The sequence below is a fragment of the Hemiscyllium ocellatum genome, chromosome 33 (genome assembly GCF_020745735.1).
Source record: "Hemiscyllium ocellatum isolate sHemOce1 chromosome 33, sHemOce1.pat.X.cur, whole genome shotgun sequence".
NCBI lineage: Eukaryota > Metazoa > Chordata > Chondrichthyes > Orectolobiformes > Hemiscylliidae > Hemiscyllium > Hemiscyllium ocellatum.
In genome coordinates this window covers 12,669,338-12,684,909 of record NC_083433.1, presented here as the reverse complement: position 1 = coordinate 12,684,909, position 15,572 = coordinate 12,669,338, and the positions used below count along the sequence as shown (strand labels likewise).

At 44.3% G+C, this 15,572-nt stretch overlaps 2 protein-coding genes across 2 annotated transcripts; both read left to right on the top strand.

The window, feature by feature from the left end:
* The first annotated feature begins 2,196 nt into the window (after positions 1-2,196).
* On the top strand, positions 2,197-5,021 carry LOC132831153 (ferritin, heavy subunit-like). The gene is made up of 4 exons (XM_060849152.1): positions 2,197-2,298; positions 3,342-3,488; positions 4,114-4,239; positions 4,866-5,021. The coding sequence occupies exons 1-4, from the start codon at positions 2,197-2,199 to the stop codon at positions 5,019-5,021; spliced, it is 531 nt and encodes a 176-aa protein (XP_060705135.1).
* A 4,629-nt stretch (positions 5,022-9,650) lies between these two features.
* On the top strand, positions 9,651-14,611 carry LOC132831368 (ferritin, middle subunit-like). Its single transcript, XM_060849469.1, has 4 exons — positions 9,651-9,752; positions 13,088-13,234; positions 13,523-13,648; positions 14,456-14,611. The coding sequence occupies exons 1-4, from the start codon at positions 9,651-9,653 to the stop codon at positions 14,609-14,611; spliced, it is 531 nt and encodes a 176-aa protein (XP_060705452.1).
* The last annotated feature ends 961 nt before the right edge of the window (positions 14,612-15,572 follow it).

Below are 15,572 nucleotides of genomic sequence, written 5' to 3'. Positions count from 1 at the left end.
CGACCTGGACCCAATATACCAACCACTATAGCGGACAGCTGAAACTGACAACCGGAAGCAGCAAGGACAGACCACTATAAATACCGAAAGAAACATCAAAGAAGCACTTCGCAGGAGGCTCCAAAGCACTGATGATGTCGCCTAGCCAGGGGACGAAACGTTTGCAACAAAAACTTCCAGCTCGGCGAACAGAACCACAACAACAAGCACCCGAGCTACAAATCTTCGCACAAACTTTGAACTGGACCCTTGACTTCCTGCCCCACAGACTGCAATCAGTAAGGATCGGCTACTAACTTCCTCCACGATAGTCCTCAACACCAGCGACCTGCAAGGCTGTACACTCAACCCCTTACCATACTCCATATACACTCACAACTGTGTGGCCAAATTCAGCTCTAACTCTTTCACAAATCTGCTAATGATACAGCCGTAGTGAGTCGGATCTCAAACAACAATGAGACAGCGTATGGAAGGAGATAGAGCGCTTAGTGGCATGGTGTAAAGATAACAATCTCTCCCTCACGAAGGAGCTGGTCATTAACTTCAGGAAACAGAGTGGAGGACACACCCCTGGCTGGATCGATGGGGTTGAGGTGGAGTTGGTCAAGAACCTCAGGTTCCGAGGAGTAGGTATCGCCAACGATCTGTCCTGGTCCACCCACACCATCAAGAAAGTACACCATTGTCTCTATGTCCTCAGGAGACTAAGGAAATTCGGATTGTCCGCAATGATTCTCACCGATCTCTACAGATGCACCGTACAGAGTATCCTATTCTGATGCATCACAGCATGGAATAGCAGCTGCTCTGCCCAGAAATTACAGAGAGTTGTGAACAAAGCCCAGTCCATCACACGTACCAGCCTTCCATCCATTGACTTCATATCCATATCCTTCCCTCTGCCTCGATGCTATCACTTTAAAAAGGTTATTTTGTCTGGGTTTTTTTGAGCAAGATGGTAAAAGTTGAAGAGGAGCCAGAGAGTCAAGGGAGACTTTGTTTTTTTTTAATAAACACTCCCCTGTACAATGGAAAGGGAATAGCCAGTTCTCTCAGTTCAGGGGTTTTCTAGTATTTTTTAGCTGCAACAGTCACAGGATGTGCGAGTACCAGAAGAATTGCAAGCTTTAGTAAGTGATTCCGAACTGACTTACTCTGATTTCTCTCTGGATGTTGTTCCCTCCAGCCTGTAAGGATCTGTGTTTCGATGTATCTTTTTGCCCAAAGCTGTTGCTGGATTGCAACAGTTAATTAGTTAAGTCATTGTTTTGGGTCGATTAAGTTTTCCAATGGTTAAGTTATTCTAAATTCCACTTTCTTTTGTTCACGTTTCAACTGTAGTGTTTAAATAAATGGTATTTTGTTTAAAGCTGATTGGTTTGACCAGTTGCATCAAACCTGGAACAGCCACTTCACACCTGCCTTTAAAATAAGAAAACATTAGGGTCTAGGCTACCTTCTTAAAATATTTTGAGGGGTCTGGCTTGGTCTATAACACGGGAAAGAAACCAACATAATCAGAGACCCCTCCCACCCCGTTTATACTCTCTTCCATCGTCTTCCATCATGCAGAAGATATAAACATTCAAAAACACGTACCAACAGATATCAGAACAGCCTCTTTCCCGCTGTTATCAGACTTCTGAACAAACCTTTCATACATTAGAGTTGATCTTTCTCTGCACCTGCTCTGTAGCTGGAACACTACATTCTGCATTCTGTTCTATTACCCTGATGTACTTATGTAAGGTATGACTTGTCCAGATAGCACGCAAAACAAAACTTTTCACAGTATCTCAATACATTTGACAATAACAAATCAAATCAAATCAAAATTTTATCGTAAATTACATTTAATTGTCATTTACAGTTCAGATACCTTTACAATTTGCATTTCAGAAGGAAATCTAAGGTCAATCAGGAATTTCTCCCTGATGGATTGTTGATTCTGATTGTTTCTGAGACCAACTCTCATCCTGTGCTACTTGGAACCTGATTAGACATGGCAGCTGATTGATTGATTAACAATTGGTCATCACTGATGATGTCATTGAAGTGCTGCTTAATTCCCAGGGTATAAATTCAGGTTCATTAGCAGTGGGTGTTTAGATGTAGTTGGTTTTAGGCTTTCTTAGAGTGAGGAAAGTGATTGTGCATTTTGGTGGTGATTGGAAAAAGGTCTGCTGTGGCCAAATGGATTCCCAGGTCTGTCAGAATTATCACAAGGATTGTGAAGCTGCTGTCAACAAGCAGATAAATCTGGAGCTCACTGCCTCCTATCTCTACCAGTCTTTGGTAAGTTTGTTTTACTGTTTAAAGTGGTATCTATTATGAAGTAAACTTCACCTGAAGTGATGTGGGGGATTGTACCTTTAGTGTTCCTAGTCAGAGATAGCCCAACCATGATGAGCTGCATGATCTCCTCCTGCATGAATGTGGAAATTCTGTTTTTTCCTTTCATCTAGACTTGATCTATAGCATGTGGCTTTATAGCTTTCTTAACCACTCATCAAATGGAGCTAATACTAATGGTTACATTCCATATATAATGGATGGAAAGTGCAGTCAATTTTAGTCTTTAACACATTCTCTGAATGTTACTGACTGGTGTAACTCCTAAGGCCTGTCCACAGTGTCTGTCTCCTTGTGCTGGTTTAATGGGAGTTTAGTCATCCCTGTTGAAGTGATGGAGACACCTATTGGGCAAGCAGTGTAAAGGCAGCAGCTGTCATTAATCTCTCTCTTGGGTTTCTGATTTTACAGCTTCCTATCACTGACTCAAATGTACAGCATGGAAACAGACCCTTTGGTCCAAGTCACCCATGCTGACTAGATATCCCAATCTGGTCCCACTTACTGATATCAGTTGTAAATCTCCTGACTACTTTCTCTTGCATTCCCTAGGCAAATTAATGTTGAATTGAAGGAATTATTAAATTTCCATTCTCATAGAACCCCTACAGTGGGGAAATAGGCCAATTTGCCCAACGAGTCCACACCAATACTATATCCCACCTAGACCCATTCCTCTACCATATTTTCCCTGACCCCTCCTCCTCCCCCCCTGAGATGGCTGGCTCAGTGGTTAACACTGCTACCTCACAGCAGCAGGGACATGGGTTTGATTCTGCATTGGGTGACTGGAGTTTGCACATCCTCCCTCTGTAGGAGGATCCCCATGTAGGTGTGGGCAGAATGAGTGGAGTTTGCATAGTCACCTGAGGTTGGGGGAGGGGGAATAACTCACTTCCAGACAGCAGCTGGGAAAGGTTGGTTCCAGTTGTGAACTAGAATTAGGGGCCAGTGATGTGTTAATGGGATGTAAATGGTTCTTTCAGATGTCGTACTTTGACCGGGATGATGTTGCCCTGCACCACTTCTCCCAGTTCTTCAAAGCTCAGTCCCAGGAGAAGCAGGAACATGCCGAGAAGCTTCTGAAATTCCAGAATCAGCGTGGAGGCAGAGTCCTCCTCCAGGACGTGAAGGTTGGAATTGGTGATGAGAGAGTGGCTGCTTGTGTGATGTGGTTTCAAGTCAGTGACAGGGTTTTCACTTCCTGAAGAGGATGTGACCAGTTTCTCTAGGTTTTTAATCAGTTTGATCCCTCCATACCTGACACCACATGGACCAGAATGTCCCATCTTTTGGTTAAATTCCCTACAGTGTGGAAACTGGGACTTCAGCCTGACCAGTCCACACCAACACTCAGTAGTCCCACAGAATCATTCCCTACACTCACCCCTGCCTAATGCACCTAAAACTATATATGGGCAACTTTAGCATGGTCAATTCACCTGACCTGCACATCTCTTGCAATATGGGAAGAAACCCATGCAGAATGTACAAACTCCACATGGGCAGTCACCCAAAACAGGAATAAAACCTGGGTTCCTGGTGCTGAGGCAGCAGTGCTAACCACTGAGCCACCCACATCTCTTGTGGGGGACTGATCTCCAGCACAAATGGGCAAGGTGAAACCAAAATCAAATTGCTGGGGAGATCCAGAGTCTCTCCAATCTAGGGAGACTATTATTCTTCAGAATGGGTGAAAGCAATCCAGAAGTATTTAATTGTTCTGATCCTTAACTGTCCTTTGTTTCCATGTTTCAGAAGCCAGAGAGGGATGAGTGGGGTAGCGGTCTGCAGGCAATGCAGGTTGCCCTGGATCTGGAGAAGAATGTGAACCAGAGTTTGCTGGATCTACACCAACTCGCCACTGCCCAGACTGACCCTCATGTAAGCTTCACCTCCTCCTCCATTCTCATCACTGCCTGACCCTCAGGGCAATATTTCATTGGCCTGATCATTGCAAAGGCCAATTAGGGAACCACCACAGTTTTGTACCGCTACGTTCTAGTTGTAAGTAGAATATCATGTAATACTGTTTGTCATTAAAACTAAACTTGCATTTCACTGAGGCTGTATCTCCATAGTGAACACTCCGAGCTCAGCTTAGATTGAAGCCCCACTCCTGGGTCTTTAGTGTTGTACTATAATGAACTACTGATGGTGTCCTATCCCTGTCACAGCTCCTCTGGAGTTGCTTTACCTGAGTAGGAGCAGTGCCCTCTGGACCCTGGTCAGTAGTTTATCCTGCATTTTGACAATCACATCTGCTCACTTGTAGGAGCTTGCTAACTGCTGCATTTCTACTAGCATTATATCTGATACAATCCAAACTATTCCTTCCGCAACACCAGGTCTCTTTCAACACTCATACCTTCTGTTATGCTGTTCAGTGAATCATGGGAGAAACATAAAATGTTATGGTTTAATTTTGACATGGGGCAGGAAACCAATTGAACATTGGAGAATAAGCTATAAAGAAACTCTTGTAATATCTGACACTCCCTTCCTTCCAGCTGTGTGACTTCCTGGAGACCCACTATTTGGATGAGGAGGTTGAGATCATCAAGCGACTTGGGGACTACATCACCAACCTGAAGCGTCTGGGAGCTCCTGAGAATGGGCTGGGAGAGTACCTGTTTGACAGGCTCTCACTGGAGGACAGCAGTTAGTGGGGCCTTTTGACTGACTGCAGTCTTTGTCTGTTTTGTATCCAACTCATTGGGAAAATTTCTCCAGGAGGCAGGAACTTGTACTGAAGAAATGAATGGGAAATAAAGATCATTGATGTCACTTGGTCTGTTCTAATCAGTGGCTTTAATGTTCAGTTTCTTCCAAAGGTTTGGAATCTGTTCCAGAATCTCTGGCCTATCCAACTCGGTGATTATGCTGGAGCTCTTGATTTTGGTGGGGGGGGGCGGGGGGGGGGAGGTTGTGCTTCTATTCCATTTTTGCAAATTGAAAAGGTAGCTCTTCCAGGAGCACAGTGGGTGTAAGATACTGCAGGTCTAATCAGACATTCTCTCAGCAAGGGGGAGGTCTGGTGGTGAAAGCTGAGCCTGAATTTTGTATTACAGGACAAAATGAACTGTTCCCACCCCACATACAATGCCTCAGTCATCCATTTGATTTTAGGAATGACATTTTTAAATCTCTTTAGAAGATTACACCCACCTGTTCTGTAACAATACCCCCCACCCAACCCCCCCCAAATCCTATCTTGCCCCTGATGTTTTCTGATTTGGAGATGCCATGTGCCTCCAACTAAACCTGTTGGGCTATAACCTGATGTTGTGATTTTTTTAAACTAATGTTTTCTCTCCTCTTGCTGAGGAAGAGGTCAGTTGTGTACAGTGGGTTTGCAACAAAATAGTTTGCAATCCAATTCTGAATCCTTGAGTGGGGGAGGGGAGGTTCTATCCAGACCCTGAGAAATAGCTTTAGGCTGTGGTTTCATTCATAATGCACAGGGTTAGTGAGCTGCTCCTTTTGCAGGGCTGGTATGGAAAGGCCACAGAAACCTCTTACAGACTGGGTAATTCTAGTCTCCTTTCCACTGGAAGGATGTTCTGAAACTCTCGAGTTCAGATAATATTTGAGGATGTTGGAGGGCTTGAGCTATAGTAAGATGCCAAGAGATTTATAAAAATCATGAGCAGTTTGAATAATCGTCACTTTCTCAGGGTGGGAGTCCAGAACTAGAGCATATAGATTTAGGGTGAGGGGGGAAGATTTGAAAGGGACCCATGGGCCAACTATCCATCACAGATCAGTGTATGGAATGAGTTGCCAGATGAAGTAAAGGCTGGTACAATTATAACCTTTGAAAGGCATCTGACTAGATACATGAATAGGAAGGGACATGGGCCAAGTGCTGATAAATGGGACTGGGTTTATTTAGGCTGTCTGGTCAGCATAGACCAGTTGGACCGAATGGCTTGCTTCTGGGCTGTACATCTATTACTCTATCACAATGCTAGCATTCTAAAGATCCTGCATGAAACACCCATCGCTAACAATAGTGACTGCAGGTCCCAGACCCTCCCATGGCTTGCCACTTCAACACCCAACCCTGCTCCCATGCCCACATCTCTAAACTTGGCCTGCTGCAATGTTTGTGAAGCTCAACACAAACTGGAGGAACAACATCTCCTCTCCTGCCGAGGCACATTAGTCTGCCGGTCTCAACATTGCATTCAACAACTTCAGCTGATTATCCCACCTCCAACCCTCTGTTTTCATTCTGCTCTGTAGACTTTTTTTCTCAATTCTGTACCTCATTTCTTGATTTATCTCTTTCTCTCGCTCTCCTTTTTTTTTCTTCTCCTCTTCCCCCTTTGCAATCCTTCTTCCCTGTTTTCCATTTTTTTTTGCCTCTGCTTCACCCATTTTTCTCTCGCTCTCGCTCTCCATTTTGACACATCACTGGTTTCAGCCTTGGTCATTCACAGCTCCTATCTCCCTGTAATCTCTTTATTGCTACCTTTGCTTCTGGAGCCATTACTGATCTTCTCTCAGCCTAGTATAAATACCTCCCTATTTCTCCCTGCTTTTAGCTTTGGCAAAGGGTCAGTTAGACTCAATGCCAGCTCTTTTCTCTCCTTACAGATGCTGCCAGACCTGCTGAGATTTTCCAGCATTTTCTCTTTTGGTACTCCAATCATCTGTTCAACAGGCAGTTGCTCCTCATCTTACTCTAACTCAGGAATCCTTCCCAGTGCATTGGGACAGTTTATTATTGTTTCTTTCACTACTACTACCACTTTCACTCAACAACCACATGTTCTGCCTAACATTTATCTATTTCTAGGCTGTAGTTAGTCTAATCTTACACCTGAAATACCCCACCAGCTCATTGTAGGCAGGGGCCACTGAGAACATCATAGTAAATGGTTTGAAACAATAAAATTTTCACTTTTGCTCAGACGGTGCTGATTACACTCCCATTGTCTGACTGCCCTGAATTGGATACGTTGCTCCATTACTGACTGGTCTGCCAGAAGAAGTAAATTCCATGCGGGTGGCATAGTGGTTAGCACTGCTGCCTCACAGCGCCAGGGACATGGGTTCAATTCCCGACTCAGGCAACTGACTGGGTGGAGTTTGTACGTTGTCTGCGTGGGTTTGCTCCAGTTTCCTCCCACAGTCCAAAGATGGGCGGGTCAGGTGAATTGGCCATGCTAAATTGCCCGTAGTGTTAGGTAAGGGGTATGGGTGGGTTGCGCTTCGGCGGGTCGGTGTGGACTTGTTGGGCCGAAGGGCCTGTTTCCACACTAAGTAATCTAATCTAATAAAATCTTCCTTTGCAATGTCTGAGGTTGTGGGTTCAAACTTGTGAAAGGAGCTGGCAAAGATTATGGGACAAATGGTCTCATCTGTCATGCATTAATTGAGTCAAAAGATCCTGCAGCCCAAGCACACTGATCCCAATGAGAGTTTCAATTATGTGAAAATGCTTTACCTGTTCCACATTCCCAGTAGTAGCAATGTAATAGAGCAATAAGTATTTCTGCCATGTTATTCCAACACCTTCGCCTACCTGTCTCCTGCTCGAGGTAGAAGGAAGGGGTTCCCTCACACAGAAGCAGTAACTCCACAGATATCAGAAAGAAGAAATGGTCACAGCAACTTGACCGAAGCTGTCTATCCATCCCATGTCAGCTCAGGTAGAAGGTGGTGACAGCAGTGAGGACTGGCCAATTGTAAAACCCAACTTCAAACCCACAGTGCACTCCTGCTGTACTGACCTTTGACCCTGCCAGTCCTAGCCTTGTAAAGCTCAGTGTATAATTTCACACCAACAATAGTCGAGAACCTGAGTTCAAACAATTTCTGAACTGATCCTGATTCTGGATAAGGTCAGCAGCTGCACTCTACAAAAGGCCACAGGCATCTCTTTCCTCCATGTGAGGGAGAGAGAGAATTAGTGTGGGGTTTGAGAGTAACCGCTCCACCAGCCTGAGGAGGCAGGAATTCCATGAATTCCCATGGCAGGGGTAAGGGAGTTAGAACTAAACCAGTTTTTATTCTCCCCTCGCTCCCATTAGAGACGATATTGTCTCTATGTGCACATCAGGATGGAGCAAATGGGCTGAATGGCCAGTGTCTGTGCTGTTCACTCAATGTAATTTGATGTGCACCTGCCAGAAAATACCTCATCACAAACTCTCTGGTTATCCTTAACACCATGAATAACTCAATATGGATATAATACAATGGTGGGCACCAACATGAATCCAGTAACTAGTTTGAGGATGATTAGGCATAGACATAGACATCACTGAGATACTCAGGTCACTCAGGTTTGGTTTAGAACATAGAACCTAAAAAAGTACAGCACAGAACAGGTTGTGCCGAGGTTGAATCCTAATGTAAAATGTAATAACTTAACCTACGCACCCCTCAACCCACTGCTATCCATGTGCATGTCCAGCAGTCGCTTAATTGTCCCTAATGACTCTGCTTCCACCACCACAGCTGGCAACACATTCCATGCATTCACAACTCTCTGCATAAAGAACCTACCTCTGACATCTCCTTTATACCTTTCCCCTGGTATCTTAAAACTATGACCCCTCATACCTGTCAAACCTGCCCTGGGGAAGAGTCTATTATAAATAGACTTTAAATAGTCTATAAATAATAGCCTATAAATAGACTTAGGTTTACAAATAGAGCTTCCTGCGTCTTGTGAAATCTGCAAGGTAATCACAGAAGGTTCCATCATTTGTCCATTTATCATCAGTTGCCTCTACTGGGTAACCCAAAAACACACTACTTCTGTTGCTTTATACCAATTGAAAACTGGTTCCTGAAAATGATGCTCTATTTTCCATGGTCTGCCAACACTGCTATTGAAATGTTAGGGGAATATGCCCCTCAGAGTTACAAACCAATATAACTCTGCCAATTGGCTTCATGCTTCTCTTCATATACTGCCCCACATGGTGTCAAAATGAGGAGTTAGAGTATGTTTGACATCAGCATCCATTTTCCTGTCATTTCCAGTTCTGACCCTTTCTGAGTTTGCCTTTGAGAAGGAGGTCAAAGGTCCATCAGCAATTCCATCATTGATGAATTTTTGATTCTGATTGGTTCCTGAGTTCTAAAATGTCATCCTGCGCTGATTCAAGTCTGACTGGACGTGGCAGCTGATCAATTGATTAACAAGAGTGATTGGTCATCATTGATGATGTCATTGAATTACAGCTTAATTCCTGAGGTATAAAGTCAATAGGAGAGGGGCTTTGGCTATAGTTGGTGTGTGATAGGGTTGTGTTTGTTGGTAGTAGTTAGGTAAAATGGCTTCCCAGGTTTGTCAAAACTATCACCAGGATTGTGAAGCTGGTGTTAACAAGCAGATTAACCTGGAGCTCACTGCCTCCTACCTCTATCAGTCTTTGGTGAGTGTTGTTTTGGTTTAAAGTGACATCTATTTATGAAACTGGAATGCTCCAAGTAGCTGGACTGTTCTTTTATCTCCTGCCTCTTATAGTGAAATGGTTAAGGAAAAAACTCCTTTGACTAGGTTTCCATCAGGAAGCAGTTATCATATGCTATCCTTGGGGAAAGGTGGATCCTGTCATGTGGTTCCCTGAGCAGGCTATCCATGTCACTTGATGGAATGTCCCCTCACCAGCTTGTTCCAAGTACTAAGATATGGTTTGGCTGTTGATGAGAAGGATAATGCCTGAGATCTTTCATGTGCTTGGTGTGTTGGAGTGCTGCTTTTGAAGCAGCTGAGGGGTCTGTACAGACTCTCTCTTGTCTTCTGAAATGTACCTTTGCAAAAGAAGCATGGGGGAAAGCTTTTGTTTTTATTGAGGCTTGTCCTGAGTAGCTCTCCACACTCTGGTTTGTTCCTGGGGATGCACACTGAGAAACACTGACTTTGCCTGGAGGACCACCTCAGTGAAAGAGGCTCATTGTCTGCCTGAAACTTTGACTTCCAGTTCAAGGAGTTGACCCTGACTGAGCAGTGTAGATGGTATATTCCAAGGTCTGGGACTGTTGAGGAATGCTCTAAACTGAGGACAATTGTTGCCAAGGTGCTGAGGGGAAAGACCACAAGGACTTCTAATTTAAATGAGGGCCTGTTCAGTCATTGGGCTCTCCTGGTGCTTCCTATGTGAATAGGTATAATGTACAAGTATGAAATGCCTGTGGTTTGTTTAATTATAGTCAGTTCCAATGTCTGTTTCATAAGCTACTGTACAGAGCTGAACTTAGTGATTATGTATAGGAAGGTTATAAATAAAATACTAAACTTAAAAGGCACCTGTTTTTGAAGTAAATTCCATTTCATTTATTTCAAAATATACTTTTCATAGAAATCTTTGGTACCTGTACAATTTGTCATGTTGTTCATAGATATGTAATGTCTTAACATAACTAAATTCAATCTGTTCTTTGTAATCCTATTTTACAGTTCCCTTTATTAACCATTCAGTCTCTTATTATTTAGCTGTGGCTTCAGCAGAACCCACCTAGTGAGTGGGTGCCCTGTTATACGATAGCAAAGGAACCTTTAACCCCCAGTTTATGGGGTTACCATTGTCCATTTGACTGTCCTGTCTCTGGGGTAGCTGTCTGCATCCCCATGGTGAGCACAAACTGCTGGACCTTTGGTGGGCTGAGGTAGTTATCCAGCTCCTCACTGGGGTCACTTACCCGCTCTGGTGTCATTGAGCCAAGGCAAGGGTCTGCACTGTCCAGTTGTGTCTGACAATGGGACTGTCAGAGGATCATAGCTTTCAGTTACCTGTAGTTATGGGGCAGTGGGTACTCACTGGGTGGAGGGTGGACTTTGTTTCCTGGGTGGGAGGAAATGCCTTCCTCTTTATCTACAGCGCTCTGTCTCTTCTTTGTGATGACCTTTGCACCCATCTTCCCCATCCAAAGTGCTGGCCGTCTCTCCCTCATGCAGTTGTCTTTCCCCCTTTGCTGGGAGGCCTGGCAGGATTTTCTCTTCCTGTTTTTAACAGGTATCCACTCTGCCTTCTCAATTTACTTCCATCTGCCCAGCTAGGATCAGCTGCTGTGTCTCTCAGCTGGCTGCTGCCTCCTCCACTCCAGCCTGTTCTTCTTTCTGGGTGCCACCAGTCTCTGTTTCCCTGCTGTCTGGGTGGATCTTGCTGGTCTTTGGGGATCCATGGCTCACATTGCCACCTTCACTCTCTTCCTGCCCCCATGCATAAGTGGGGTCCCCTGTCTTGGGCAGGTCTTGTACATGTGGTCTGCCTCTCTGCACAGTTGCAGCTCTTTGCTAAATTCCACTTCCTTATGAGAAAGGTATGTGATTAGTCCTGTTAGATGTGATGGAGTGGTTTCCTTCTGTGCTGATGTTCACCTCTTCCTTAACACTCCCTTTTGGTCTAATAGACAATATTATATTTGGTTTCTTCTAGTTGATTACTTGTCCTAACTAGTAACACAAGCTTGAATTGTTAACTCTACCTTTGGGCTGTGGGATAGATAATTGATCAGAGCTGTAAACTTTCTCTCGGTTATTACAACATTCATTGACTGGACATGACTTGTGCTTGTTGACTGCCACAAGGAAGTGGGTAATGGACTGACTCAGTACAGGTTTGGTGAATGGTGACATCTAGTGGATTAATGTCTACACTCTAAAGCTGTGCCTTTGGGTCCCAGTCTCTAGTGGAACCATCATCCCAATGTTAGACACTGCAAAGATTATTCCATTTGCAGAGATCAGAGCCCAAGGGTGCAGTTTAAAGGGAGACCTTTTTTGTGTACAGATGAGAAACTACTTTTGCCAGAAGTGACTCTTTTAGAATTCACTGCCACAAAGACCTGTTTCTCAACCCTAATCTCCTACTTTATCAAACTTTGATCCTCTTGATATTCAAGAACCTGTCCGCCATGTTTGGAGAGGACAGAATGGCCAAATCTCTGCTCCTATGACATCTTTAAAGAGAAGACCCTCGTTAATCACCCATTTGGGTTTTAAAGTTGCTGCACAATCACTTCTACCAGATGTGTATATCTAGACTTGTTACAAATACTTGGGTGACTTGTTTGAATTGAATGAATGTAAAAATATTGGTTACTGTTAGAATTCTTGTTTTGAATAACATTTCCTACCTTCCTATAACCCCTCTTTGGTTTTATCCCTGGAGAAAGATGAATATTTTGTTTCTCTCCTGTAGTATTTATGAAGCTTATCATCCTTTCCCAATCTTTTCCAGTGATCTCTTTCCTGGCTATCTAATTTCCCAGGAGAAAGTGAGGACTGGAGATCAGCTGAATTTTGCTGGAAAAGCGCAGCAGGAGAGTCAATGTTTCGGGCATGAGCCCTTCAGGAAGGGCTTCTTCATTCCTGAAGGGCTCATGCCCTAAACATCGACTCTCCTGCTCCTTGGATGCTGCCTGACCTGCTGTGCTTTTCCAGCAAATCATTGTCAGCATTTAATTTCCAAATTTAGTAAAAATGATGTCTCCATGTTATGTTGAATGTATGAGACTAAAACTTCACTTTGCTGTGAAAGCTATCACTTCTGCAAATTCTGTATTGGATTTCAGTTCATCTACCTAATGGCTAACCTTTCATTGAGCAGTCTCTCTCCTAATGTCCTGTTCAATCTACCTGAGGAAATAGAAGATTTCCTGCTGAATGTGGTCTGATCAGAGCAGCTGGGAAAAGGCTGGTTCTGGCTTGGACGTATACAATTGGACCCAGTGATGCTAATGGGATGGGAATTCTTCTTCTTTTCAGATGTCGTACTTTGACCGGGATGACGTTGCCCTGCACCATTTCTCCCAGTTCTTCAAAGCTCAGTCCCAGGAGAAGCAGGAACATGCAGAGAAGCTGCTGAAATTCCAGAATCAGCGTGGAGGCAGAGTCCTCCTCCAGGATGTGAAGGTGGGAATTTGGGGGACGGGGGTGTATGGGTGGTGGGAGAAAATAGTGGCAGTATTTTTACCTCCTGAAAGAGGAGCTTTGCCTGTCGGATCTCTGTACTAGAAAGATTATACACTGAATAAAATGTACCCTACCTTTACAGGGGGATGTTTATGCAATCTCATAATCCAACTGATCAGTTTCTTGAACATCTAGTTTAAGTACAAGTGAACAAGGTGACTGCAGACTTGCAATAGCTGGTATCATTTCAGGTCTGATCCTTAACTGTCCTTTGTTTCCATGTTTCAGAAGCCAGAGAGGGATGAGTGGGATAACGGTCTGCAGGCAATGCAGGTTGCCCTGGAGCTGGAGAAGAATGTGAACCAGAGCTTGCTGGATCTACACCAACTTGCCACTGCCCAGACTGACCCCCATGTAAGCTTCACCACCTCCTTCTCATCGCTGCCTGACCCTCAGGGCAACACTTCAGTGTCCCTGGAAGCAGGAATCCTGACTGAACAACAATCAGTAATCCTTGATATTGGATACAACTGACCTTGCATCCATTTCAAAAGAACTGTAAATGTTGAGTCTGTAACAAAGACAAATTACTGGTGAAACTGATAAGATCTGACAGCATCTTTGTGAAATTGGATCACCCTTCAGTGACCTGAGACTAGAATCTTGCTTCATATGCTGCCAGATCTACTGAATTTCTCACGTCCAATGCATTTCATTCTAGTAATTTGATAAGTGGAGCATTTCCAGGAGCCAGTATTATAGATTGGAGATTCACTGGGGGGGGGGGGGGGGGGGGGGGGGAGGGGAGAGAGACAACTGGTGCCAGGTGCACTGTGGGTCCTCATGAGCTCACCAATGAGCATTGGGGAATTGCTGTTTGAGCAGGGATGGCCAGATTCCAGAAGGTACACTGTTTATCATGTACTTGTCAGCAAACTGCTCAGGTCACTGTGGGATCTTGCTGTGTATGCTGACTACTGCATCTAGTGTCTGTGATCCTAATGTGGTGACTTGTATATCACCACCCACCCAGTGTTAGTCTCTATTTAACACCCTCTCTCCTCCAGTGAAACCTTTAACTGGTCAGGTGAGGTGACTTGGGAGAACCCCAGGCTTCATCTTTACATCCAGCAGTAAACAGCTTGAATGCTGGAGAATGAACTGGATAGGAACTGATCACACTACATTCTGACTATTAACATCTGTCTGTCTACCTTCCAGCTGTGTGACTTCCTGGAGACCCACTATTTGGATGAGGAGGTTGAGATCATCAAGCGACTTGGGGACTACATCACCAACCTGAAGCGTCTGGGAGCTCCTGAGAATGGGCTGGGAGAGTACCTGTTTGACAGGCTCTCACTGGAGGACAGCAGTTAGTGGGGCCTTTGACTGCAGGAACTTGTACTGAAGAAATAAAGATCATTTGATCTCTCCTACTCTGCTATAATCAGTGGCTTTAATTTTCAGTTCATAATCTTCTGACAGTTGGAATCTATAAATACTCTTATACAATTCCAACAGTGATTACACTGGAGCTCTTAATTTGGGTTTTGTGCTTCTTATTCCATTCTTTAATCACAAGCGCAGCTCTTCCATGAGCATGGCAGGTGTAAGATGCTGCAGTTTTAATCTGACATTCCCCTCAGCAATGGGGAGGTCAGGTGGTGAAAACAGCCTGAATTTTGTATTTCAGGACAAAATGAACTGTTCTTGAACATCACTTGTTGCCCACTTGATTTAGGAATAGACTTTTTTTTTCAAGCATTCTCTTGGAGAAAATAGATTACACCCACCTGTTCTGTAACATTATCCCAATCCTATCTTGCCCCTCATGTCCTCCATCTTCCTCCTCGGAGGAAGAGGTCAGTTCTGTACAGTGAATCTGCAGCAGACAATAGTTCATAATCCAATTCTGAATTGTGCTGAGGGAGGGAAGGCTCTGTCCAGACCCTTAGCAGCTGTAGCCTGTGGTTTTATGTTCATAATGCACAGGGTTACTGAACTGATCCCAGGAAGTGAGCTACTCCTTTTGCAGGGCTGCTTTGGCTAGGCCACAGAACCCTCCTACAGACTATTGTGGGCAATTCTGGTCTCTAACACAGGTGTTATGACCCCTAAAAGGGTTCAGGAAAAGATTTGAGGATGTTGGAGGGCTTGAGCTCTAGGGAGAAGCCAACCAAGTTCGGGCTGCTTTATAGAGGCTTATTAAATCAAACTGGTGTGAATAATCAGGTCATTTCCATTGGGTGGGAAATTTCAGAGCAAGTGGGGGGAAAAGATTGGAAAGGGGCCTATATCACAGATTGTATATGGAATGAGTTGCCAGAGGAAGTGGAGG

Excerpts from the sequence above, each read along its gene's own strand:
- LOC132831153 (XM_060849152.1), top strand. The coding sequence starts at position 2,197 with ATGGATTCCCAGGTCTGTCAGAATTATCACAAGGATTGTGAAGCTGCT. Across the intron at positions 2,299-3,341 it reads CCTATCTCTACCAGTCTTTG|ATGTCGTACTTTGACCGGGA; the intron begins GTAAGTTTGTTT and ends TGGTTCTTTCAG. Across the intron at positions 4,240-4,865 it reads CTGCCCAGACTGACCCTCAT|CTGTGTGACTTCCTGGAGAC; the intron begins GTAAGCTTCACC and ends CCTTCCTTCCAG.
- LOC132831368 (XM_060849469.1), top strand. The coding sequence starts at position 9,651 with ATGGCTTCCCAGGTTTGTCAAAACTATCACCAGGATTGTGAAGCTGGT. Across the intron at positions 13,235-13,522 it reads TCCTCCTCCAGGATGTGAAG|AAGCCAGAGAGGGATGAGTG; the intron begins GTGGGAATTTGG and ends TCCATGTTTCAG. Across the intron at positions 13,649-14,455 it reads CTGCCCAGACTGACCCCCAT|CTGTGTGACTTCCTGGAGAC; the intron begins GTAAGCTTCACC and ends TCTACCTTCCAG.